The sequence below is a fragment of the Etheostoma cragini genome, chromosome 12 (assembly GCF_013103735.1).
Source record: "Etheostoma cragini isolate CJK2018 chromosome 12, CSU_Ecrag_1.0, whole genome shotgun sequence".
Classification (NCBI taxonomy): Eukaryota; Metazoa; Chordata; class Actinopteri; order Perciformes; family Percidae; genus Etheostoma; species Etheostoma cragini.
In genome coordinates this window covers 3,238,125-3,261,808 of record NC_048418.1, presented here as the reverse complement: position 1 = coordinate 3,261,808, position 23,684 = coordinate 3,238,125, and the positions used below count along the sequence as shown (strand labels likewise).

At 40.7% G+C, this 23,684-nt stretch overlaps 2 protein-coding genes across 3 annotated transcripts; one reads left to right on the top strand and one right to left on the bottom strand.

Annotated features, from left to right (window-relative positions):
- Window positions 1-3,765: 3,765 nt before the first annotated feature.
- On the bottom strand, window positions 3,766-11,361 carry tmem68 (transmembrane protein 68). Its single transcript, XM_034888590.1, has 9 exons — window positions 11,164-11,361; window positions 10,227-10,375; window positions 9,214-9,387; window positions 8,018-8,117; window positions 7,015-7,182; window positions 6,363-6,556; window positions 5,541-5,601; window positions 4,295-4,434; window positions 3,766-4,171 (listed from the first exon to the last, which is right to left on the bottom strand). The coding sequence occupies exons 2-9, from the start codon at window positions 10,284-10,286 to the stop codon at window positions 4,067-4,069; spliced, it is 1,002 nt and encodes a 333-aa protein (XP_034744481.1). The 5' UTR covers window positions 10,287-10,375; window positions 11,164-11,361; the 3' UTR covers window positions 3,766-4,066.
- Window positions 11,362-11,876: 515 nt separating this feature from the next.
- Window positions 11,877-23,176, top strand: tgs1 (trimethylguanosine synthase 1). Of its 2 annotated transcripts, none has more exons than XM_034888521.1 (15): window positions 11,877-12,195; window positions 12,381-12,448; window positions 13,159-13,286; window positions 13,418-13,508; window positions 14,105-14,182; window positions 14,391-14,924; window positions 16,278-16,401; window positions 16,840-16,926; window positions 17,294-17,453; window positions 18,095-18,461; window positions 18,570-18,734; window positions 19,486-19,632; window positions 20,859-21,075; window positions 21,563-21,641; window positions 22,756-23,176. In XM_034888521.1, the coding sequence occupies exons 1-15, from the start codon at window positions 12,074-12,076 to the stop codon at window positions 22,867-22,869; spliced, it is 2,481 nt and encodes an 826-aa protein (XP_034744412.1). In that variant the 5' UTR covers window positions 11,877-12,073; the 3' UTR covers window positions 22,870-23,176. The 2 variants fall into 2 exon arrangements, with proteins under 2 accessions (XP_034744412.1, XP_034744411.1); XM_034888520.1 differs by having other exon boundaries at window positions 14,102-14,182.
- The last annotated feature ends 508 nt before the right edge of the window (window positions 23,177-23,684 follow it).

Here is a 23,684-nt window from a genome sequence, read left to right as displayed (position 1 = left end):
TGTAAAAAAAATCTCTCTCAAAAAAAGGTGCTCCAAGCGATGTCACGCGGTTTTAAGGCTACAACAGTTTTGGTCACATACAGCAAACATGTCCTCACTCTCCGCTAGCTGCCTGTCCCCAGAACACACTGTAAAAAAAACGCGGTATCTTGAGACAGCCCGGGTTTCCACAAACCACCACAAAAATAAAATTTTCCAACTCGTTTTGATTAAAAGAAATATTTTGAACATCGACTAGAAGTGCCTTCCCCCAACATGGCTTGGAGCCCCTTTAAGCCGCCCGACTTGAGCAGAAGCACTCCCAGCACCAACAACTGGGATTATACATTTAATAAAATAAACAGCAGAAAGGAATTGGCATGAAACAACTTAATAAAATAGATTTATTAAACAGGTGGAAGTGGATCTCAATATTTAAAAGTGCAACGTTCATATTTGGACAGAATTTACAAATACACGTTAGATCATCTAAAAACTGAAAACATAAATATTTAAAAGGCAACCAGTACACAGAAGGAAAGCATCTAGTAAGACATCAGGAAAAACACACACTTGGTTTCACAAAGGCTTGTTTCAAAATAAAAACAGATTCAGAGTTGGCAGTGATACTTTGACAACCATTTGTTGAACCACAATATGTACATACTCATATACGCACACAGTAAAGTGACAGATCAGTATTTGTACACATATGATCAATATTACAGTGAGAAGATCCTCAAGATAGGCTCCCTTTGGTCTGTTCCCTGGCTGTGGGAACACACACACACACACACACACACACACACGCACACGCACACAGGCACACACAGGCACACAAATGAATGAAACTAAGACATTTTTTTCTCTACACTGAGCATTTAGTTTAATCTTATTTACTTAAATTCAAATTTTCTGTTGATCTTTTTTTTGCATTAATGTCAGTTCTACTGTGTTGTACCCTCCCCAGTAGAACTGATAACACGGAGTGGCATGTGTGTTGTTAATATTTGAAAAAGTATCAGTGGGGAAGATTTCGGGAATGAGGATGAACACATGAATATAAGGATACAACTTACTGGTTTTCCCCCAACTGTAAACAATTAAGGGAAAAAACTATTCAGTACTGGATATTTGTAATGTACTTCTAATGAAGGTTTGAGGCGACCCATCGATTTTAAACATTAAGACCACTTTACGTCTTTCTTCGACTCTGTTCTGAAGTTTCAAGGCAACAAATCTTCTCTGAAAACATCTTAATTCATGCCAGTGGTCAGCACATATTAATTTATTTTATTCACAAATGTATTTTACTACTTTGTACCTGCATACTTTAAAGGCTTTAAATGTATGTGTTAGAGGAAGTTAGTGCCCTCGGTATAAAAAGGAACCAATCTTTGGTTCCTCGGGTGCAACCCGGAAGCAAATACGGTTTTTGACCACACGCACACCATCAACACCATAACACTACACAGACATACACACAAGCAGTGGTTTGTATGAAAACCCAACGAAGGTCTCATGGAATTAACTTGAACCAATGGAATGTAAATAGGACTTGGAATTTCATTGATCAAAAAGGGAAAAAGTGCGTTGATTGCTCAACTCGTGGAACGGCACTCAGGGGCCTACAGCGCGGGCTGAGCCTCTACGGTGTGTTTCAGAGATTTAGTCCAAAGGGAAACGCTTTGGGGAGAGTTTTCAGCTCTCAAACAAACCTTTAAAACCCTGGCTTCAATGGCTGAAACAGTCATTAATGTCTTTCATCTATTTTGTCTGTTTCAATAATTTCCTTTTGTTTGAATACATTTTGAACTCATATCCCTGCTTATTTTAATTGTTGTGTGTGCATACGTCTGCTTTTCCCAGATATAATCCTTCTAGTCTTATTGCAGTCTCAGTTTGTCAGTTAGCTGTGAAGTGTGAGAGACTGATAAAAGATTTGAGATAACCCTTGTGTTGTCTTCCCGTCAAAACTGAAAATCAACACTTTTTTCGTGTTTTTGTCGAGACTTTTTTTGGAATGTTTATGACTTTCTTTGACGTTTTCAACACTACGTAACACTAACTTATGAACTTTAGTTTTACAGTTACTTTTGGAATTTATGGTCAATGAACCTCATTTATAGGAATTTATACCTAATGTTTGAGTTAGAAAAGCAGAAATTAGTAATTATTGAGACTAAAATTAAAGGAATGGATGTTGATGATAATCACAGACTGGAATATGTCAACTTTTACTCAATACTATTTCAAAAACACTTTAATTGTTTTTTCAAATGTTATAAAATTGATTAAGACGCCCCTGAAGAATAAAGAGTTACCACTATCTGCCTGCCTATATTAATTGATGGATAAGAAAAACTGGAATTCATGTATATAGTCAATATAATGAACACTGTGGAATCCCTTTTGTCAAGAATGCTGTTTTCTAATGCATGTTTGTTTGTTTGTTTGTTGAAGGTAGCGAGTAGGGGGAAATGCAATGCTACCAAGCCACAGCCAAACGGATCAGTCACAGTCGTTGTGGTCTGCGTTGCCCTGACATGTAGGTACATTTTTTTGAGAGGTGCACGTCTGGCTAAGGCGTTGGGTCAAGATATACACGTACCTGTGGCTTAGATTAAACGCTGAGGCATAAATAAGACTTAAACCTGCAGCCTGAGCTCACAAATTACACTATTGCTCAAAGTCAAGTAAGACTGAAGATAAGCAACCTAAGAGTGATGTTAAAGTATCTAATAATGCAAGTTGTATCTGTATGTATGTGTGTCCACTAATTTCTGGTATCATTTAAAGACTTAAAGACAATCAGAACACAAGAAATTAGATATTGTACACGTGTGTATTAAAAAAATAATTGTCTTTCATTTATTTTATTTTTAGGTGTTACCGCCTCGGTTGGTGGTAAAAAGGCCCCACACTTTTCAGTGTCTAGTATTTTACTAAGAGGAAACTCAATTAAAAGCCATTTGACAACACTATATAGTGTTACATTGCTGTGAGGTCCAGCCTACAGTCACCACTTCTAAATGGAGGCAGAGCATCCCGTGATCTCGGAGATTATTCCTTCCCTGCGCTGTGCAATGCCAAAAAATGTCAGAGCTGTACCGGCCAGCCACAGCAGTTTTGATCAGACTCAACCTGTATGGGTTTAATTAAGTCTAACTACTGCTAACTTACAACACTAATAACATTACTGTTGCCGAAATACTCTCGCAAATCAAATCCCTTTACATCACCATTAACCGTGGAGCCATTTAACCTGTATGGAAACCTCTGCCACCTCTGCTGAAGTGTTGAATTTGTAGGATCAACACAGACTCTCTCTGTCTATCTCTCTTTTCTCTCACACGCACACACGCACAAACTGTCCGGTTCTGGTGATGATTGATGATCGCAGACACGTGCTGTTTATCTCTCATAACGGGCCAGTTGGGTAGCACACTGCCATGAGTCCATGGTGCTAAGGTCTGATAACTTTCTTTCTTTCTTAATCTTACTTTAGAACATTGTCAGTCAGGTAAATCAGTAAGTCAGTGGTAGGCGATACCAGTGGAGTTGCTAATTAAGTGGTTGGGGTCCTTCTGTAAGTAATTTTGGGGTACAATTTTGTTTTTTTGAATTCTAAAAGCAGCAATACCACTGGCCAAGCAATCGGCCCGTTCCAAACGAGCACTGTACTAGTATCATTAAAAGACTTAAAGACAACCAGAACACAAGAAATTAGATATCGTACATGTGTGTATTAAAAAAATAATTCTCTTTGCATTTATAATTTTTTTGAGGTGTGATTATTGTCGAGTCCAATATCACAACTTCAGGAAGTATAGCTTTCAAGAGTTCATTGGATGAAAAAGGGGGTCAATGCACGCATGGAAAAAAAAACAGAAACATGCAACACGTATGTAAAACGGAGCTCAGCAGCTGCAGTCGGTGGTTGTTTGGAAGCGGTGAAGAAAGCTGTGCAAATGTTCCAACATGTTGGGCCACCAAACCTGTGCACACTGCAGCCATCTGAGCCAATGGGACGCGTTGTTTTATCCCACACTGGGTTGTCTGTCTCTGTTGCTGAACGGCTGCTGTGTTAGTGGTCTTTGTGTTTGGTGTAAAATCTCTCCAACAAGGCTCTCAGGATGTTCCCCGGGATCTGCTGGTGCTGGTCTATCAGAGCCTGAACTGCCTGCTGCACCTGCAGAGCAGAAGCTATGTGTGTAAACAAACAGCTCACAGTGTTACAAACCCCGCAAAACCTTACCACAATTAGAAGAGTGGTGATAGTTTAGGACCCTTCATGATGGTGTGCCGCTTTTACCTTCTCTGCCAGCTCTGCAGCGTTTATGTTGGGGTCATACGGGATGGGATCACCAAGGAAGGTGCGGAACTTCACAGGAAATCCACCATAAACAGGAGCTACAGGGAGGCGAAACCTCTCGTACAGCCAGCGGAAAAATCCTGAATAAAAAGAGAGTCGGAGAGAGATAGCATGTATAAATATGTACAGATATTTAAAACTGGGAGCTTTGTCTGTGTGTGTGGAATCCAACATGGCCGCTCCATGCATCAACAGCAGTGAAAACTGTAGTAATAGTTTGTATTACTATAGTACCAGTTTATTAGCGAGTGTCTTATTTGTGTCTCATTAAATCCATTGTACACACAGTACTGTCCATCTTCTCTCTGTGGACATATTGTTACGCTGTGTGTATGCACACTTAAACAGCTTATGCGCTGTTATCCACTGGTCTTGCTAACAATTGCTAATCTGTATATAAAAAAATTTTAAAAACGTACATGTTCCACCAAAACGAGTTCCTTTCCAAGGATATTTTAAAGCGGCACCGTGACTGATTGTGATTGGTTTAAATTGCCAATCAACCAGAGCACGTTTTTCTCCCATCCCAGGATCCTGTGTGGAGATGTCAGACCCTCCTCCGTAGCGCCGTGGAGGAAGGCCTGGCGAAGCGAGACTAAGTGCCACCGGACTGCGTGGACCATCAACATCCTCACCAACAGTATGCGAGGCTTCAGGACAGTGTGTCTGATGTTCTGGTTTGCAGCAGTGGGGGGTCCCTAAAGGTACGGTTCGCTCTCCTTTGTGTTTGGATGTGTGTCAGAAGGGAAAATACAGGAATACAGAAAGGTCATCAAGGATTTTGTCAACCGGTGTGATGTCAAACCCCCTTCACCAAAACGACAGCAAGACAAAGGAGATGGGGATAGACTTCCACAGGAAGGCCCCCTATTATGCTTGTTTTGGATGTTCAATTTTAGTGTTTTATAAAGTGTTTTGTGTATGTAGTAGATGTAATAGCCGCAAAAAAACACATCTCACTTCAAATTGAGCTTTCTTTCGACCAGATAGAACTTTTTCTCAACTGCCTAAAAACGCGTAATCCACATTCCTTTTTTAAAATTTCCTAAATTAGTGATGTCACTTATTAAAGAATGTCAGCCCAGTTTTTCATGTGCGCTGGCGCGTGTTTGTGTTTGTGTTTGTGTGTGTGTGTGTGTGTGTTTGTGCGTGTCCATTAGTGATTTTTACTTTCTTCTACACTTACTGAGTGTTCCCAGGGATCTGAAGCCTTCCCGCAGATTCTGAGTAAACATTGGAATTATTGGCTGAAAGAAAAGAGAGCAAAAGAAACAGAGGATTAGAAGGGGATGGACCATGCATCCAAAATAAATGTAAACATGTGGGAATTGTATGTATGCTATATTTGCAAGTGTATTGGGAAACACTGTAATGTAAAATTTATTGAACGTTATGCAAATGCGATCAACAATGTCATGCAGTCAAAGCTAAACTCCTTTCATAACTTTGGTAATGGGTCAAATTTGACCCGTTACCAAACGTTTCTGCATCACAATATTGGGTCTCTTTGAACCAAATTGCCCCTAAGTAACACTGATGGTTACATACAACACTCATCGCAGGTCAAAAAAAAACAATGAAATCTTTCTCTTTCTAAAAAGGACCCTGACTAAACTGTGACAATCTGTGATTTTCCACTAAATCAGAACTATTTGTCAAAATAGTTCATGATTTCAGATTTTTTTACTCAAGAATTAGGTACAATTTCACATGTTTCTCAAATGAGCTTTATTGATTATGAATTCCAAAAATAAGTACAAAACTAGCATTAATAAGTTGATGTTAGTGGTGAATCTGGTGGTGCTGAAAAAAGCGCAAAAAAGGGAATCTTAAATTAAAAAAATTAAATTAAAAAAGCGCCATAAAAATCTAAAAGAAAGCATCTAAAAAGGGTTAATTCCCCTTTTTTCAACCTGGGAGCACAACAAGTTGCATGGTCAACAGGAAGACAACTCAAGGGTTCAAAAGCAGTGATAGTAACAGTAGATTTCAGGGAACAACAACGCACCACTTGAGCGTCAATGGCGACCTGGGCGAAGCCTTTGCGTTTGCCCCAGAGGAGAGGGTAGGTCTCATCGCTGAACAGAGCCTCGCGCACTCCTCCCGGAGAAATCCCCAACAGGTGACCACTCCTCAGAGCCCGCACGCACTCTTCCTGAGGACCGTGGATCACACTGAACACCTCCAACAGCAACTTAAAACCTAGAGGGGACAGTTACACATAGTCAGACTCTACTTTGGTTAGGGCTGCGCAATAAATCTTATATTTCTGTTACGATATCAACACATTGCCAAAGTTTGTGGCATCTCGCAAAAAAATGCAACTGTCATTGTTTTTTTGTGGTGCCTTTTGTATTCAATTCAACGTTCAATTAGTTCATTAAAAGAATGTTGGAAATAATTTCCTTTAATTTGCTTTAAATACAAAGGGATGTTTATTTCCTCTCTTTTCATTTTTAATTTCCATTACAACATAAAACTACATAATACATACATGAAAGTCTAAACAGTGTACTTGTATGCTTGAAAAAAAATGTTTTAATTTAAAACAACAAAATTAAAAGTAAACAAAAACATAGACTGCACATATAATGAGATCAGCAGTACTTGTGGAGGTTAGTAGTACATGCATTCATGTGTGTGTACATGTGTTTGAGTACCTGGGATCTTAAAGAGGAAGTAGTCAGCTACAGAGTGACAGGGCCGTCCCTTCTGGATGATAACATTGGCCAGGAAGTAATAGTAGTCAATGGGAATGGCTCCGTGGTAGTACACTATCAGTGCTGGACCTTGGTCGGGGATCTTCTCCATCCCATGGATCTCATAACCTGGTACACGGGTCAGAGCTCATGACGCATACATGTTAATACATTAAAAATGCATATGTACTGTGGCCCTCAGTACACGTGCAAACACGTGCAAATAGACAAAACACAAGCAAATGAGGAGAGCATATTCACCAATTTGACAAGCAACTACATACACAAAACACAAGCAAATACCCAAACTCATTAAAACAATGCAACAAAAAACAATACAAATGACTCTGTAATATATATCAAATTTAATACAATGCCATTATGAGGATAGTGTATTTTCAAGAGGGGAAAATAATGTGAAAGGAAAACATGATTTGTATTTTTGCAGCCTGTTCCTGTATTTGGTTGTTTTCTATTCATCTGTTTTTATGTTCCCACCATTTTGTTGATGTCTGTCATGGTTCATTGTCCTGCGTTTTAAATGCTGTGTGGGAAGGCCAAAGGACGTTTTCAACATTGTGGACAACCAACCAACCACCTAACTAACTAACTAACTAACTAACTACAGTATATGCTAATGTTGTTTTCAATTAAAAAAAATTGCACAAAAGAAGCCGATTCATATTTCTATGTTCATAAGAACATTAACATGAGAAAAGATAATGGGACAAAAAGAAATCAAGGGACATTTAGAATAGATAAAAATGTGTGATTTATTGTGATTAATTGAGAGTTAAGTACGACATTAATGCGATTAATCACTTTTTTTCCACATATGTCTTCCTCAGAATCTTTCGCCTTTTGATTTTCTTTCAGGGTAACCAGTTTTATACATGCTTTATATAGGGACACAATCTAAAAAGATGCAACAATTATTAAATAAATGAAGCCCATGGTGTCTCACCGTGCCAAATGGCTCCGTGTCCGTCCCACAGAGTCGCCAGGGTCTTCCTGGCTCCATCCCACAGGTTGTTGCAGTAAGCTTCCCTCAGCTGATTCTTCCTCTGTTAGAAGGAAACATCAGAAAAGATACAGCTTGGATCGACTCAAGAACAAGACAGGACAGGACAGGACAACAGCCACAACCTGGATCTTATTTTCAATTGTTTTTTTCCACAAAGCTTATTCTTAATATTCAAGCAGCAAAGGGCAGCAAATAGGATTGAGCCCGGGCCGCTGCCAAGGACTCAGCCTACGTGAGGCTCACTCTACCGGCTGAGCTGAAGGTCGACCCTGAAACCCTATTTTTTCAAATAGAGGATAAAATAAATAAAATGTTTCTATTTATTCCATCTATTTCATACATGCTAAGTATGATGGTTGTATATTTTTTATTCTCTAACTGTGTATATGTATTGTTTTCAAGTTTGGATAGGTGTACTGTATTTTTACTTTGTTTATTGTTTATTTTTTGTGGATGTTGTGTGTCTTATACCTGCTTCTGTAACACAACCATTTCCCAGTTTGGGATTAAGTAATTCTATCTATTCATCCATCCATCTATCTGAATAAGAGCAATAGAAATAGAGGATTAGAGAAGGCTTTCTACAGTGCGGAAATCCTGTAAAAGGAACTAATAAAACGAATATCTTGTTAATATCTGAAAATAAAAAAAATATTTTGACACATGAACAATATCAATGCATGTCATGTGCTATGGCAAAGAGGAAAAACAATACATATAGCAATTCTACATCCCATAATGTAAATCTAAGTAAAGATTTTTACAGCCGAGGATAGACCACACATCCAAATTAAATGTAAACTGTACAAATTTAAAATGTATGTACTGTATGCTCTATATGCAAGTGTATTGGGACACACTGTCATGTAAAATTAATTGAAATTTGAGTCTCTTTCAACCAAATTGCCTAAAAAAAATCACAGATGGTTACGCCGATCGCGGGTCAAATTTAGGACCATTTTACTACTTTCATTAAGTTATTATTCAATTATTATAGCATTTGAAAAAACAATGAAATCTCTCTCTTTCTTAACAGCATGGATTGCATTTTGAATCATTTTTTGGCTGTTAACATTTGGTAAACTACATAAACTGATACTGACATAGCACGGATGGTGGGAAAGGGTGTTGTATACCTTGTAGACATGAAGGAAGAGTATAGAGAGGTAAATGAGGATGACGAGGAGGAAGGGCAGGATGAAGACAACGGCCAGAGGGGTGAAGACCCACAGCAGGTACTCCAAAACACTCAGATAGTCCTCCAACTGCCCAAGGCCTGCCCATTCCTCCCATGCATGAAACACACACACCTGTGGACCAAGACAAGAGGATCAATAGTTGGATCCACCACTTTGGTCTAAACTTACACATCTCAACAACTATTGGATGAATTGCGATGGATTTTCATGTTTACCAAAGAGATGTCTCCTATTGACTTTTGATTTGGACATTTTTAGTTCAGAGCTGCAAACCTGGCTGTACGAACTAGCAGGCCAAGGATGAGTAATCGGGAGAATTCCTGGTGGGCCGTTTCACTTTTGGGCTTGTCGAGGTGATAAAATCATGTGATGTTACAGCACCGTCACTCTGACTATGTGGCACCCTGTCACTACTTGATTAATTAAACTAAAGTACTACATGAGTAGAATGCACAAGCCAAATGTACATTATGGGGGGAGGGGGTAATGCATGTATGTGTGTGTGTGTGTGTGCAATAAAATAAGAGACAGAGTGAAAAAGGTATAATCCCAAGAGGGATTAATAAAAGTACTAGTTTCTTTATTTATCATATTTATCATCTTCATCAGGGTTTCCCCTGCCATTATAAGGTTTAGATGCAGCAGCCGAGCCGTTTTGGGCAGCTCCTAAGACGAATGAACGTAACTAAAAGACTTTCATCAGATCTAATGATTGTACTCTGAGATCTTTAGCAGGTTTCAGCTGTTTGATTGTTATATATTAACTGCCCTAGCTTTGTCAACGTTTTAGACAGAGATAAGTTAATGATAGTAATGCTCCAAAATGTGAAAAAGAGACGCATAACTACCCCAAAGAGGAATACAAAGGGGTAAAAAAAAACAGAGAGACACAAAGCCAGGGAAAACACTGTTGATGTTTTAAGTGTCTACTATATGGACAGGGTTCCTACCAGGAAGGAGACGGTGTCCTCTGCTCCCATCCAACAGGACTGGTTCCCACTGTCTGACATCCTGCTCTGCTGTCAGCCACAGAAGCTGAAGACAGCCTCGAGGGGAAGGAACACACTACATGGAGAGCATCTGCATTCACACAGGCGAACTACAAGAGAGGAGAGGAAAACACATCTCACTTGTGCTTATTATTGCATGCAGAGTATTATTGCCATATTTTTCTCGTAATAATGATTTTTATTTAGGTAAATGTCAGCTGTCTGTGTTAGGGGAATACAAGTTGATTTGAGGGGGGTTGGTAATAGTGTAATAGCATTGGTATTTGAATGGCAGTATGGTCACGAGTCACGACACCCAGCCCTATTACAGATGCACCGAATCAAATGACAGTTGTGTTGCATTCAACTCATCCGCACAAACAACAGCGCCTCCAAAACCATTGCTCTCCCCACCCCTAACCTCTCAGACCTTAACAGCTTCCCTCTACAAAACACGTCGGTAATGTTAACTGTCATCTTTAACTCTCTATGGTCACGTGAGTATGTATCAGTCGCTCAGCAACGTAAGTTATGCTAGCTATGTTTCCCTTATCTGCTAAATCGGAAGCTGCAACTTTAAAGCCAACGTCAGCGTCGTATTTATTTAGCTAACATTACGTTAGCTAACGTTATTTGAGGCTCTGTAAGACATACATTTACTTGGAATAGGAAGATATATATATATATATATATATATATATATATATATATATATATACACATATACATATCGTCCTATTCTAAGAAACTAACTGCAATAACAGAGGACAGGAGCTGCGGTGAAACAGTGAGCTAACGTATAACGTTACGTTCATTGAGCAGAACTGGAAAATCTGAGTGACAGCTAGCTAGCTATGTACACTAAACAGCGAATAAACACAGAAAACGTTAACAGTACCTCAAACAGTCACTCTGTAAACAGAAGCATCAAAAACACGCCACTGTATATTTAATGTTACACAAACACAACATTCAATTATGAAACGTTGACAACCGCAGTGTTCCTAACTAACCCCTGGCCGCGGAACGCTTTCAGTGTGACACCACACAGCTGACTCGCGTGTCCCTGGGAAAAAACACCGTACCAATAAATGGGTTCCACTCTCAATGGTTCCACTCATTCACACAGTGTATGGTCCCACGCAACTACAAAATTGAAACTTCCTGTTCGACATTAAAAAAAAATACCAATGTTGTTATACAATCCAAGAAGTTTAATAAAAAAGTCCATGAAAAGGTTCTATTTAAATTAGCCAAATATAATTGCAACCATCAGTCATTGCCATTGTTCCAGCAGTCATCGCTATTGTTCTAATAACACAAGCCCCCGACAAATATGTTTGATAGTATATTGTTTTATAAGTATTGACCTACAATTTCAGTATTTGTGGTGTAGCATTAAGGAAACTGTACGTTGCCTCATCTTTTCTCTTATTCCCAAAACAAAAAATGACGGAATTTGAGGGGATCCAATGGCTTTTACTTTTATTTCAATTTAGCCATAGACGGCATTTTAAAATGTGTTTATTTGCATTTGTGTATTTCATTTATTTATTTATTTAGTACAAAGTTTCAAGACCCGCAGTTTTATTCTGAAAAGACATAACCGGAAATATGAGTGTTGTCTGAGCGGAAGTGTGGAAATCAAGTTTCCTGAACGTGATTGTGATGTTGAAGGGATCCCATGCTGGTTTATTTTTTTTACACTGTATGGTTTTGACACAGACGTAACGGTCAGTAGTGTAGACGTATGTGCTCGTGCTCGTGCTCGTGTGTGTGTGTGCTTGTAATTTAGTGATCTGATCGTCATGATGCTCGAGAGGAGCAGGGTGACAGTGGTGGCGGATATCTTCTTCAGCAGGAGACTCCCATCCAAAGAGGAGGAGGAGGAGGAGAAAATCCACTGTCTCTGCTCCAGAGCCTTTGTACAGTAAGTTAAGCCTCTCATGTTTTCTGTCCACTGGCAGTTAATTGCTGTATGATGAACAACATTTAAAGTTAGACTTAACTTTAAGTTACTGGAGAATGTTGTGGAGACATGGCCTTCATCAGCTTTGTCTGTGTAGTTGATTCATGTCTGTGTTGTCTGTGTTGTCTGTCTCTGACTCTGTCCAGGGATCGGGAGCTGTATCGTTCCGATAACAGATTCCTCTCATCTGATCTGGGGGTCCCTGGAGCCCACGGTGTGTTATACAATTTAGAATACACTGGGGCTTTAGTTTAGTTGGTGGTTCCCGAGTTTGCCAGGTTATCCACACATTGAATGGCCTATTGGCATGACAAACACACACACACACACACACACACACACACACGGGATGCACCAATCCAACTTTTTCAGTCCCGATATGATGCCTGGGCTTTGTGTATCTGTCGATACCCGATACCGATCCGCTACTGTTGATGAATTAATAATAAACTTTAATAATACACCTTCCACCTCATACCTTCCTTCCACCGTGTGGCAGAGACTAAAGGTACCAGACTTTCCTAACTAAACATTACTGTCCTAACTAAGACAAAACAACATAGATGCATGGTGCTTTTGGACGTGCTTGATTAAGTTGGTACGATTGTACTTTGCAGCTCTACCACCGCCCCTCGAAAAAACCCTTGCTGACGAATGACGTAGGAAATGCTGTGACGGAAAAATGAGTCAGTCTATTTTGTCAATATTGGGGCAGATATCTAATCTTAACTTCATATCGGTGCACCCCTAACACCCCCCCCCCCCACACACACACACACACACACACACACACACAAAAACACACACACACGCTCCATCTACCTCAAAGTTAAAGGTGGGCAACACGCATGTACCTTAAGCAGGTGAAATCAAAAGATGTGCAAATATGATTCCATTTGAAATACATTTTTACTCAACTTACAGAAGCCGAAGAGGAGGAAGAAGGGGAGGCGGAGGTGGAGGAAGAGGAAGTGTTGGATGAAGAGACTCAGCTGATGGCCAGCATGGGTCTTCCTCTGGCCTTTGTCTGCTCCTCTGACATAAGGAGGGCGGTAAGTCGCACCTGAAGCTGGACTTCTGTGCAGTGTTACGGTGTTTCAGTTACCTCTGTGGAATAAATAAAAACTCAAATATCTGGACCAGTTCCTGCTGCTGAATGCTGCTTTCTTTGGTCATGTGACAGAGGAGGAGGTCTAACAGGAAGCCTGCCGCACACTGGGCAGAATCTGCTGAAGAGGACGAAGAGCAACACGATTTACAGGTTGACAACAAAGGTAATGCTATTAAGTCATTGTGATTATTATGATTATTTACTAGGGCTGCACAATTAATAGAAATTTTAGCAAAAACGCAATATGGAATATTGCAACATCCAAACTGCAGGTGGGGCGCAATATTTGTTAAAGGCAAAATATGTTTGAAACCATTCTGAATGAAGTACTGTGGTCCTGCACTCTATGATCATTTCCATTTTTTTGTTAATTTTAATACTTTTCAATGATAATAAAAAGATCATTCCCTCCAATATCCCAAATCATATCTTAATATCTGTCAAAATAATTGCAATTACCGTAGATATTTTCCTCATATCATGTAGCCCTATTATTACCAACTACACATAGAACAGGTTCCTGAGGCCCAGCGGGGGGGTTTATTCACAAGTGAATGAATAATAAACCAAGAGGCTAGACTAGGTTCCCCATAATTAGGCTTCGAGCTCATGCAGTGATTATGTTGACATGCATCGGGTTGAAGCCTATTTTTTTTATTTCACAGAGTAACACTTTTGTCGATTCATGAAACAAGCTCGGTCAATATGTGAGTTTTATTTTTTTTACACTACCTTGTTTTTTGTTTGTTTTTTACCTAGTTGAAGAGAAGGAAGTGCGGGATCCACCAGAAGATGGAGCACATGAGACCCAAGACGCTGGCTGGGAAACCTACTGGGGTAAAGAGGAGGACATGAAAATAAAACATTGGACTTTCTCAAAAATTCCTCTATGCATAAAAAAAACATTTTTGTTGCAAAACAGGGATTGTCTGGCTAGTCTTCTCCAGGGTGTACCCCGGCCCCTTGCGACCCTGAACAGGATTAGTACAGATAGTGGGTGGATGGATGGATGGATTCTTATCCGTTTCCTCTGTCTCTCCTTAAGCTCAACAGGGTGAAGCTCTGCTGTGGAGCAGCTGGCTGGAGAAACATCCAGGGACCGATCCTGGAGCAGTGGCGGCTCTTTGGGATGACCTAGACACTAAAGCTGTCTGGGACAAACATGCCACAGAGACTTACTACTCCTACTGGGAGCAGTACTCGTATTGGTCAGCCCAGGGATGGACGGCTGACCAGTCTGTCTGGGATGGAAACACTGGCGGGGGAGAAGCAGCAGCAGCAGCAGGAGGGGGGATGAGCATGGAGACGCACACAGAGGAATGGAGGAATGGACAGACTGGGGCTGAGAGCCAACCAATAGAAGAAGAAGAAGCCAAGGCTCGTCATTATGATGATGATGATGATGAAGTTTTGAATGATCTGTTTGGACAGAGCTGCACATTAGAAGCAGCTGGGAGATCTGACTCAGAGATAGACAGCCAGTGTGTGAGTGTGGCTGATGCGGATCGTCCTTCTGATGGTGGGAATAGAAACAAGAGACCTGTTGCATCTTCACAGGACAACACAGCTGAACATACAGGTAGCAACTGAATTCATATGCGGTTTACCTCTGTTTTAAGCCCCCAACGTATCTAGGATTAGGCTATGGTTAAGGTTAGGGTTGCGGTAAGAGTTAGGTGCCCTGAAGTCCACAGTCGCAGCCCTGCCATGAAGTTGGTTAGACAATGGTAAGGGTTAGGCTTGATTTGGGGTAGGTGAACGGTCATGGCGCTACCTAGAAGGAGACATTGGGGGCTCAAAACTCCATCAAGCGTATATGTGTGTGCAAGAAATAGTAAAGTAACCCCTCGGATTTCCCTGCATTTCATGAATAATTGAGTAATGAAATGTGATCTCATATTCCACAAAGTCACAATAATGGACAAGCTACATTTGTCTGAAAAAACAAATGAAGTTAAAAACAAATGTTGCATGTTTTGGTGTTTTTAAAGAATTAATTACTCAGTCAGGTTGGAAAAAACGTTTTTTGGGGGGTTTAGTAACTAGTTTAGAGATGTTGAAATCTACTGTCTGGGAGACACATTAGCTCTCTCTCCTGTCTCCTCCTCCACCTCCTCTGTGCCTTTCCATTTCCCTTTGCCCTCTTATTATTTTCCACCACTCTCCTCCTCTCTTTACCTCTGCTTACTGTTTTTTTCACCTCTCGTCTGCTTTCTAATGTTTCCTCTCTACAAGCATTGGAGGTCTGGCTGGAAGCTGCAGCAAAGTCTCTACATGTCATAACATGTGCAACCAAAATATGTAGACCCTAAAACCTTTTAAAGTCTTGATTTACCAGCTAAATGTTTCACTAGGAGTCCGTGCTCCATCCATGAAAAAACTAAAGCATCACAAACAGCAATCAGCACTTTGTTGAAGCTACATCACGCACATGGTTTTGACAAGGAAGAATGTAGCATGTTGTGGTGTTTTAAAAGAATTGTCTGCTTAATCATTCAGTCAGGTTGGAAAAGAAAGATGTTTTCTTTTGGTGTTAGTAACTAGATAACCTTACGGCATTTCATAACAGTGGCCTCAACCAAATGTTTTTTGCATGTGTTTTGCTCACATGTCCACATTGGACAGGAGAATTTAAACCATTTCCCCGCACAAAACTCTCTCCATCTTTCCTGGTTTCTCTCTCGCTCAGACACCTTCAACCTCTTGTCTCAGGTGGAAGATGGAGGGGGAAAAATGCACATCTTTGTTGAACCCTGATTTCAAAATTTATTTTCTTTTAATACTGTTTGTATCACGTTCATTAAGTAAATATTTTTAGACTTAGTATCTCATATTAGGGTTGTACTGAGGGGTTTGCAATAATGCTACTATGTGCGATAATGTGTATTTGGTCTGAGGTGTGTTGGTAAATATTTAGTATTTTCTGACTCAGGTTCCCAGCAGCACGCCGGCAGCTCTAACAGACAGTACGGCTCAAGGAATAAGATGCTAAATAGAGAAGATGATGACGATGATGACAAACCCCCAGAAGGAGGACATGCTAAAGTCAAACGCAGGTGAATTTCTACTCTGTGTGTAGAAGGAAGAACAATAACGATATGTTAGTGTTGACTATTGGTGCTTTTCACAAAATATCAACACAATGAGATTTTTTGATAAATAATCAACAGTAATGTGGATATAATGACTAAGCTGGTAAAAGCAAATAATAGAACAGTCTTTAAGTTCAGAAAATGTCATTACTTTACTGTAATGCAGCCTTAAAAACAAGAAAAAGACAAAACTCATGCCCTGTTACGATATCCAAAATGTAAGACTATATCTAGTGTCGTATCTGGATATTGATATAACATTGATATATTGCCCAGCTCTACACACACACACACAACCACACACACACAAACACACAATCCATGAGAACATGCTTTTCATGTGGACCTAAACGGCCTAAAATGAAGGCATGTATTTGTTGAATCAGTATTTCCTTCTTGCAGTCATGAGCTGGATGTGGAAGAGAGCCCACATTTGACACCTGAGGCAGCCTGGACCAAACTGGGACTCAAACACAACCCCGAGCCTCTGTAAGTCTGATCGTTCATGCTGCTGTGGTTTTGGTTCTGTCCTGCCCTTTCACTTGCGACCTCAAGTTGCAACATTCACTTTTACTTTGCAACATTCACTATGGAAGTGTGTCAGAGTTGACCTCCAGCAGACACATGTTGATTCTGTTCCACATTGTTTTTACATTCATACAGCTTAGGTGCAGCACAAAATCCTAAGGCAGGCTGTGCTTAAGGACTTTCACTCAAGTACAGTCACATATCAGGGATACAACATCATACTGTAACTACTGTTTCTCAACATGCTTGTATGTATGTTAAGGGCCATGGTGTGGACACATGTTGGAGCCGTCATCACACAGTAAATTATTTCTGTATTGTGTCTCAGGTTCGACAGCGTGTTAAGCTTCAAAGACAATGCTGGTCAGAAGCATCAGGAGCAGCGGTGGGCTAAGAGAGCAGTCCGCCGCATCAGCAAACACACCAGGTTCCCAGAGACGTGTGGAGACAAGAACACACAGCCACGGATCAGCAGCTCCCTCACCAAGGTACCGCCTGCACACTGTTGACTGGTGTACACTGTATGAGACCCCTGTCACACTGGGCACAGAGCAAGGCAGGGTTTGTTTGGAAGGAGGGTAGGGCTCCAGACTAACTTTCTGGGCCCTATTCTAACGATCTTAGCGGACGGCCTGAAGCGCGTGGCGCAGGTGCGTTTAGGGCATGTCCAAATCCACTTTTGCTAGTTTGATTCCACAGCGCTGTGGCGGAAGGTCTGGCAATGTGAGACTATAGTTGTATCAAACCACATGTTTAGTTTCAAAACTAGGGCACTAGATGACTTTTTGTGAAAGGAAGCATCTATTGAACATCTTTACATGACTGACAATTACCTGACTGATGGTAATCCGTATTAGTCGGCTGCAATCATGCTATTCTTTCCTCCCACTCTTTAGCATGGTGCAAACGCAATATTCCAAACTGCACATTGGTTGGCTCTTTGTGAGGTGTTCACAACCACATTAGAGCTTTTAAACTCCCATCTGACTTGTGTTGACATGTAGAAGAAAAGGAAGGAAGCTGGCAGGGTTAAACCACCCGTATGGATTATTTATGACAGTCAGAAATGTAAAGTAGCTGAATGTATAATTAGTTTGAATGTCAAATGGAAGACTTGTTTGTTTCACAGGTCAAAAACTTCCTCGAAAAGAACCAGAGAGAGACACAGATGACTCCATGTAACCAGGGTGAGATGGGAGGAGGAAGCACACAGGAACTGGAGGATAAGCTTGCCTTTCTGGAAAAAGTAACGGGAGAAGAAAGGAAGACGAGCAGGGAGAATATAAAAAGTGCTGAGGAAGGAAATACAGAGGCTGTGGAGGAAGATAGTTCTAATTCTCTGTCCAGTTTAGATGCAGAGCCAACTCTCAACTGTGCTTCTGGAACTGTGGATAGTGAGAGAATGGAGGAGGAGGAGGAGGATCAGCCTGGTAGACAGCCACCATGTCAAGAAATTCCTGACTTTCTTATATCTGACACACCTGAAGGCAACACTGGTAAGCATATACTGTCAAATGATTCTGATGGCATATATGTTTTTTATTTTAAGACAATCCTGAGGACAATTGATGCGGTCTTAATAATGTGTATGCATGTTTATATAGAGTTAAGCTTGAAAAATGGAAAGAAGCCAAAGAACAAGAAGAGCAAACGAGCGAGGAAGAAGCCGGTCCCACCAGAGATGGCGGCTGAACCGGAGCTGGCTAAATACTGGGCTCAACGCTACAGACTCTTCTCTCGCTTCGATGAAGGGATCCAGCTGGACCGAGGTCAGGCTGCACTCAAGTTCTCTGTTGTTCTCTGGGTACTTTTATTTTTGAGCATTTATGAAAATGACTTCTGTATTTTCTTTATTTGAAGTATTGTACATTTTATGAGTTGTTAAATCACATGAGAAAGACCAAAGAAATTGCATTTATAGTGTAAAATCAACACAGGACTCATCTCAGAACACTTTACAGATAGAGCAGGTCTAGACCCCCCCCCCCCGCCAAGTGCAAGCATTTGGTGCAACAGTGGCGAGAAAAATCTTCCTTTAAACAGGCAGAAACCTCAGGCAGACCCTGACACTTGGTGGGCGGCCATCTGCCACTGCCGGTTGGGACACAGAGACACAGATATACAGAAACATGATTCATAATAATTATAGCAGTTGGTATGATGAACAGTAGCAATTATAGTAACAGTAAAGACAATATAACTATGATACATGTTATTTAACTGTGAGTCTGTAGCTCTGTATGGGGTAAAGCTCTTAGCCTACTAGCCTACAAGCTACTAGCAACTGTGTGTGTGTGTGTGAGGGGGGGGGGGGGGGGGGGGGGGGGGGGGTGGCGCGACCATGAAAGGCTTGTATCATGTGGATGCACTGAAATTTTTGTTATTACTTAGAATTCCTCAAGGGGGTGGGGCAGAAAAAAACACACTATAGCTTTAAATCCCTCTTATGGTTCTTTGACACGCAGACTTGTTAGATTCTGTCCGACACACACACATCCTTACCATTGTGGTGTGTTTCAGAGGGCTGGTTCTCTGTGACACCGGAGAGGATCGCTGAGCACATCGCCCTCAGGGTGGAGCACAGCTTCCCGGACTCTCAGCTGGTCATTGACGCCTTCTGTGGTGTGGGAGGGAATGCCATCCAGTTCGCCCTCACTGGAAAGAGAGGTGAGTCTAATGTGTGTGTGAGTGTGTGTGTGTGTGTACGTTCTTGCACCCCCATTCACTTTTATCATTGCACAATATCAATGGTGACACTTTTTTTTGTCATCAGTATCTTTTTGTCTGGCACCGACTTCAACAAGAATAGTTTAGGATGTAGAGTTAGTTTTACATTGTAAGAAATAAAAAGGCTTACGTTTTTGTGTCATGAATTATCCTATTTTTTCTTACTCTTGTTTAAATGCCCCACTACAGGCTGGCTGTGGTTGACAATGGTCTTCTGAGCTACTATTAACACTAATACATTAGACAATATTATCGTCAGATTTCCTTTTATCACAGACGTATGTGACAGCGATACGCGGGCTGGAACATAAAGTAAAAGGCAGTTAGCTATGTAGTAAGGTACTCAGATGTGTGAGGCTGCAGCTGTAAAAGATACGAGACGCCAGTGCAGTGTCACAAGTACTGGACTTCTGTCTGGAACTGCCCCCCCCCCCTCTTTTCTTTTGCACTACTTATATATTATATTTTTACATTTTACTCCATGTTATATTCCTTTTTGTTGACACTGGAAGGAGGTTGCTTCAATCTCGTTGCAAAAGTATTGCACGTGTTTACTGCCAAAAAAGGCACTCTATTCTACTCTCTTTGTGTTTTTGGGTTAGTTTAAATCCTAGCCTTAGCATTCTGAAATAACCATGATTATTTAATTTTTTTAAATAATTCCGATATTTTAAGTGACTTATAATGAAAGCATGTATCAGCATTAATTTGAGACAGAAATATTCTAACTCTTTTGTGTGAAACTGTGTTTTTGTAAAATTACAAAGATGAAAACAAATAGGTCTGAGTCTAAAATAACTAGGGTATATCCATAAGTGTGTGTTATCTGCATAAATGTTTTATTTTACATTATGATGAGTATTAATTTGTATCCCAAAGGGAGCATGTATAATTAAAATAGAGCCAGGCCCAGAATACGCCCTTGAGGAACTCCATAATTAATGTCAGTTGTGATAACAGTGAAAACAGTGTGTGAAAACAGTTTAAGGACATTTGAGCCTCTGACTTGCCTCCATGTTTTAATGTTTCTGTTTAACTCTTTGATTGACTGTCCAGTGTCAATCCTAATGCAAGATTGGAAATGTAAGTCCCTGTACAGATATTCCTTACATCCTGTAGTCACTGTCTTTCTGCTGCTGTGCTCTTTTTCTGTGTCCTACTCTCAGTCCTGGCCATTGATATCGACCCGGTGCGCTTGAACTTGGCACGGCACAATGCTATGGTTTACAGCGTCGCTGACCGAATCGACTTCCTTCAAGGGGACTTTCTTCAGCTGGCACCCCGTCTCCGTGGCAATGTGGTCTTCCTTTCACCACCATGGGGAGGGCCAGACTACCTGACTGCTGAAGTGTTTGACATCAAGACCATGATGCAGCCCGATGGATATCCTTTGATGTAGAAGCACGAGGGATGATAGAGCCTTACTGATAGTGGTTTATCTGCTAAAGGAGGAAGGACAGTATAGCAAAAAGAGTCCTTAAAGAAAAATTCCCATTTATTACAGGGCAATTGGCCATCATTTATATTAGTCTATCCTTAAATGTTTATTGTTTGGGATTTAAAATAAGTGCTGGTTCTAACCGGAGTGTGTGACAAGCTACGAGGCCTGTGAACATGACATTTGATGTGTATATTCATGGTCTCAAGAGGATGACCCCCTAAATCTTGCATCTAGCAACGTTGACTGCACACAATTTTCAATTGTTCACATGAAATATCAACGTCTACAAAATGTCAACTCTATACAAAGGAAATAACACTTTATATATCTACTCTTCATTTAAACCAAAATGAAGCTTAAAATAGAAATGTTTTGAAAAGTTGAAAATGTTTATAATAAATATTGGTTTTCGTCCTTAACCGTAGCCACATTTGAGATATTCCGCCTGGCCAAACTGATATCAGACAACATCGTGTACTTCCTGCCTCGCAATGCTGACATGGATCAGGTCTGTATGTTCAGTCTTATACAGCATGTTGTGTCTGGATGCATGAGTGGTGAACAGGCCATTAGTTCATCAGTAATTAGTTAATTTCCTGGCTCAGAAGGGGCCTTTGGGGGTGGGGGGGACTACGTACAGCAGTAAGCATGATCGGTCCACGTACTATAAAGGGCGGGAGTCTGTGTTACCTTATTTGACAGAAGTCTATGTATTTTCCTGTTATTGTTGACAATTTGATTTAGAAAAATTACATAATGCTGATGTAAATAAAACCCCAATTACCCCAATTTAATTTTATATTAAAATAAAATCACTGGGAGAGTCCAGTACAGCCTGACCCTGGTGATAAAACCGAGATTAGCTCTCATATTCAAATTTACGTTCTGTTTGTCTTAAACATATACTAAAATTCATCTATGCAGGAAAACCCCGGTTTATTACACAAGAACACTAACATAATTTAGTATGTGATTATGTGATAAATGCCTGCTTGCTGGGAAAGGCCATCTAGGACACAATGTTTATGCTACAACTCGAGAACCTTTAAAATAGTTCAGTGTGTCACATTGCAGTACACAATTTGAACTAGACCTGTAAGTACTGAAGTTACCGAATAGATCTGCAACAACACAACAATCTGTGTTTTTCCTTTCTATTCTGGTCTGGTTTAACATGAACTAGTCTCGCATTGCCAGACCATCGTCCACAGCGCTTCGGAGGAGGGTCTGGTGAGTCTACACAGCTTTACACAGCGGTATGGGAGAAAACCGTGTTGTTGTTGTTTATTTCTTCAACCCAATCACAATCGTCTTGGGTGGCGCTACGCTACAAAATAGCCTCGGAAAGGAACTTGTTTTGGTGTAACCTGTACATTCAAACGTTGTTGACAGATAGTCTAGCTAGCTGTCTGGATTCACCCTGCGGCCATCTGAGGTGCAATTAACCATAGTTCTCATAAGTCCACCGGAGTTTAAAATTCCATCACAAAGAAAGCGGAAGGAAACGTATATCGGCCAAAAGACATGCATCTGGCAGAATGTCCTGGAACAATCCCGGAAGTGGATGTAGAATAAACATTTTAAACGGGTAATATATTATCCCCATGTCCATGTTTCCACAGATAGCCTCTCTGGCTGGTCCAGGAGGGAAGGTGGAGGTGGAGCAGAACCTCCTCAACAACAAGCTGAAGACCGTGACCGCTTACTTTGGCAGCTTGATAAAGTCCGACAGCTAGTAACGCCGGCAAAGCCAAGCAGCGATGTGGAGGTCTACCTCCACTAAATGAGAATGGAAGACAAATTGTACTTTATTTCTCTAATTATACTAGAGATTCTATTCAAGTACTAGAACGAACAATTTTACCCTACTTTTTTGGACCTTTTGTCCTCACACTTTGGTCATGTGGATGTAAGAATTATTTCTGCCTGAATCTGATGATCACAAGTTACTTTTATGACCGCCCTGCATGTTTGAGTTTTATGAATAATATTGTGATTGTGTTGTTTTTTTATTGTAAATTAGGAATGACAATAAATGTTTTGTTTTTTACCGTTTGTTGTCATCTTGGTTGTTGATTTTATAACATTCCACTACACCATGAGGTGGAGTGGAGCATCAAAGGACTCTTAAGACTAGTAAATGTGGGTATGTGTACCCCAATGGGTACTTTGGAGGACTGCAGGGGGTACGTTAGCCTGGAACTCCAGACCCAAATCCAAAAGGATTAAGGCATCGAGTAATGAAAGTCACCCATCTCAGGGGGCATTGGAAAATCTCACTGCATGCGATTGGATAACACTACGACCAATCACAACAACACACGGGGGGGTGTACCCAGAGCCCCATTCACTTATAGCGGTTTTCCACTGCGGGGTATCTACTCGACTTGCCTCGACTCTACTTGCCTTTTGGGGTTTTCCATTACGAAAAAAACCCTGGGACCTGCTACCAGGGACTTTTTTTTAGTACTACCTCAGTTGAGGTTCCAAGCGAGCTGAGGCGATCCCAAAAGGTGACGTGGAAACCTGCAGACTGCTGGTTGGTCGGATC

What these genes read in the sequence shown, in the direction of transcription:
- tmem68 (XM_034888590.1), bottom strand. Translation starts at nt 10,286, where the DNA reads ATGTCAGACAGTGGGAACCAGTCCTGTTGGATGGGAGCAGAGGACACC. An exon ending in AGGACACCGTCTCCTTCCTG is followed by an intron (nt 9,388 to 10,226) that starts GTAGGAACCCTG and finishes CTTGGTCCACAG; the next exon opens with GTGTGTGTGTTTCATGCATG. An exon ending in ACACGGAGCCATTTGGCACG is followed by an intron (nt 7,183 to 8,017) that starts GTGAGACACCAT and finishes CCCGTGTACCAG; the next exon opens with GTTATGAGATCCATGGGATG.
- tgs1 (XM_034888520.1), top strand. Translation starts at nt 12,074, where the DNA reads ATGATGCTCGAGAGGAGCAGGGTGACAGTGGTGGCGGATATCTTCTTC. An exon ending in TCAGCAGCTCCCTCACCAAG is followed by an intron (nt 17,454 to 18,094) that starts GTACCGCCTGCA and finishes TTTGTTTCACAG; the next exon opens with GTCAAAAACTTCCTCGAAAA. An exon ending in CACACCTGAAGGCAACACTG is followed by an intron (nt 18,462 to 18,569) that starts GTAAGCATATAC and finishes ATGTTTATATAG; the next exon opens with AGTTAAGCTTGAAAAATGGA.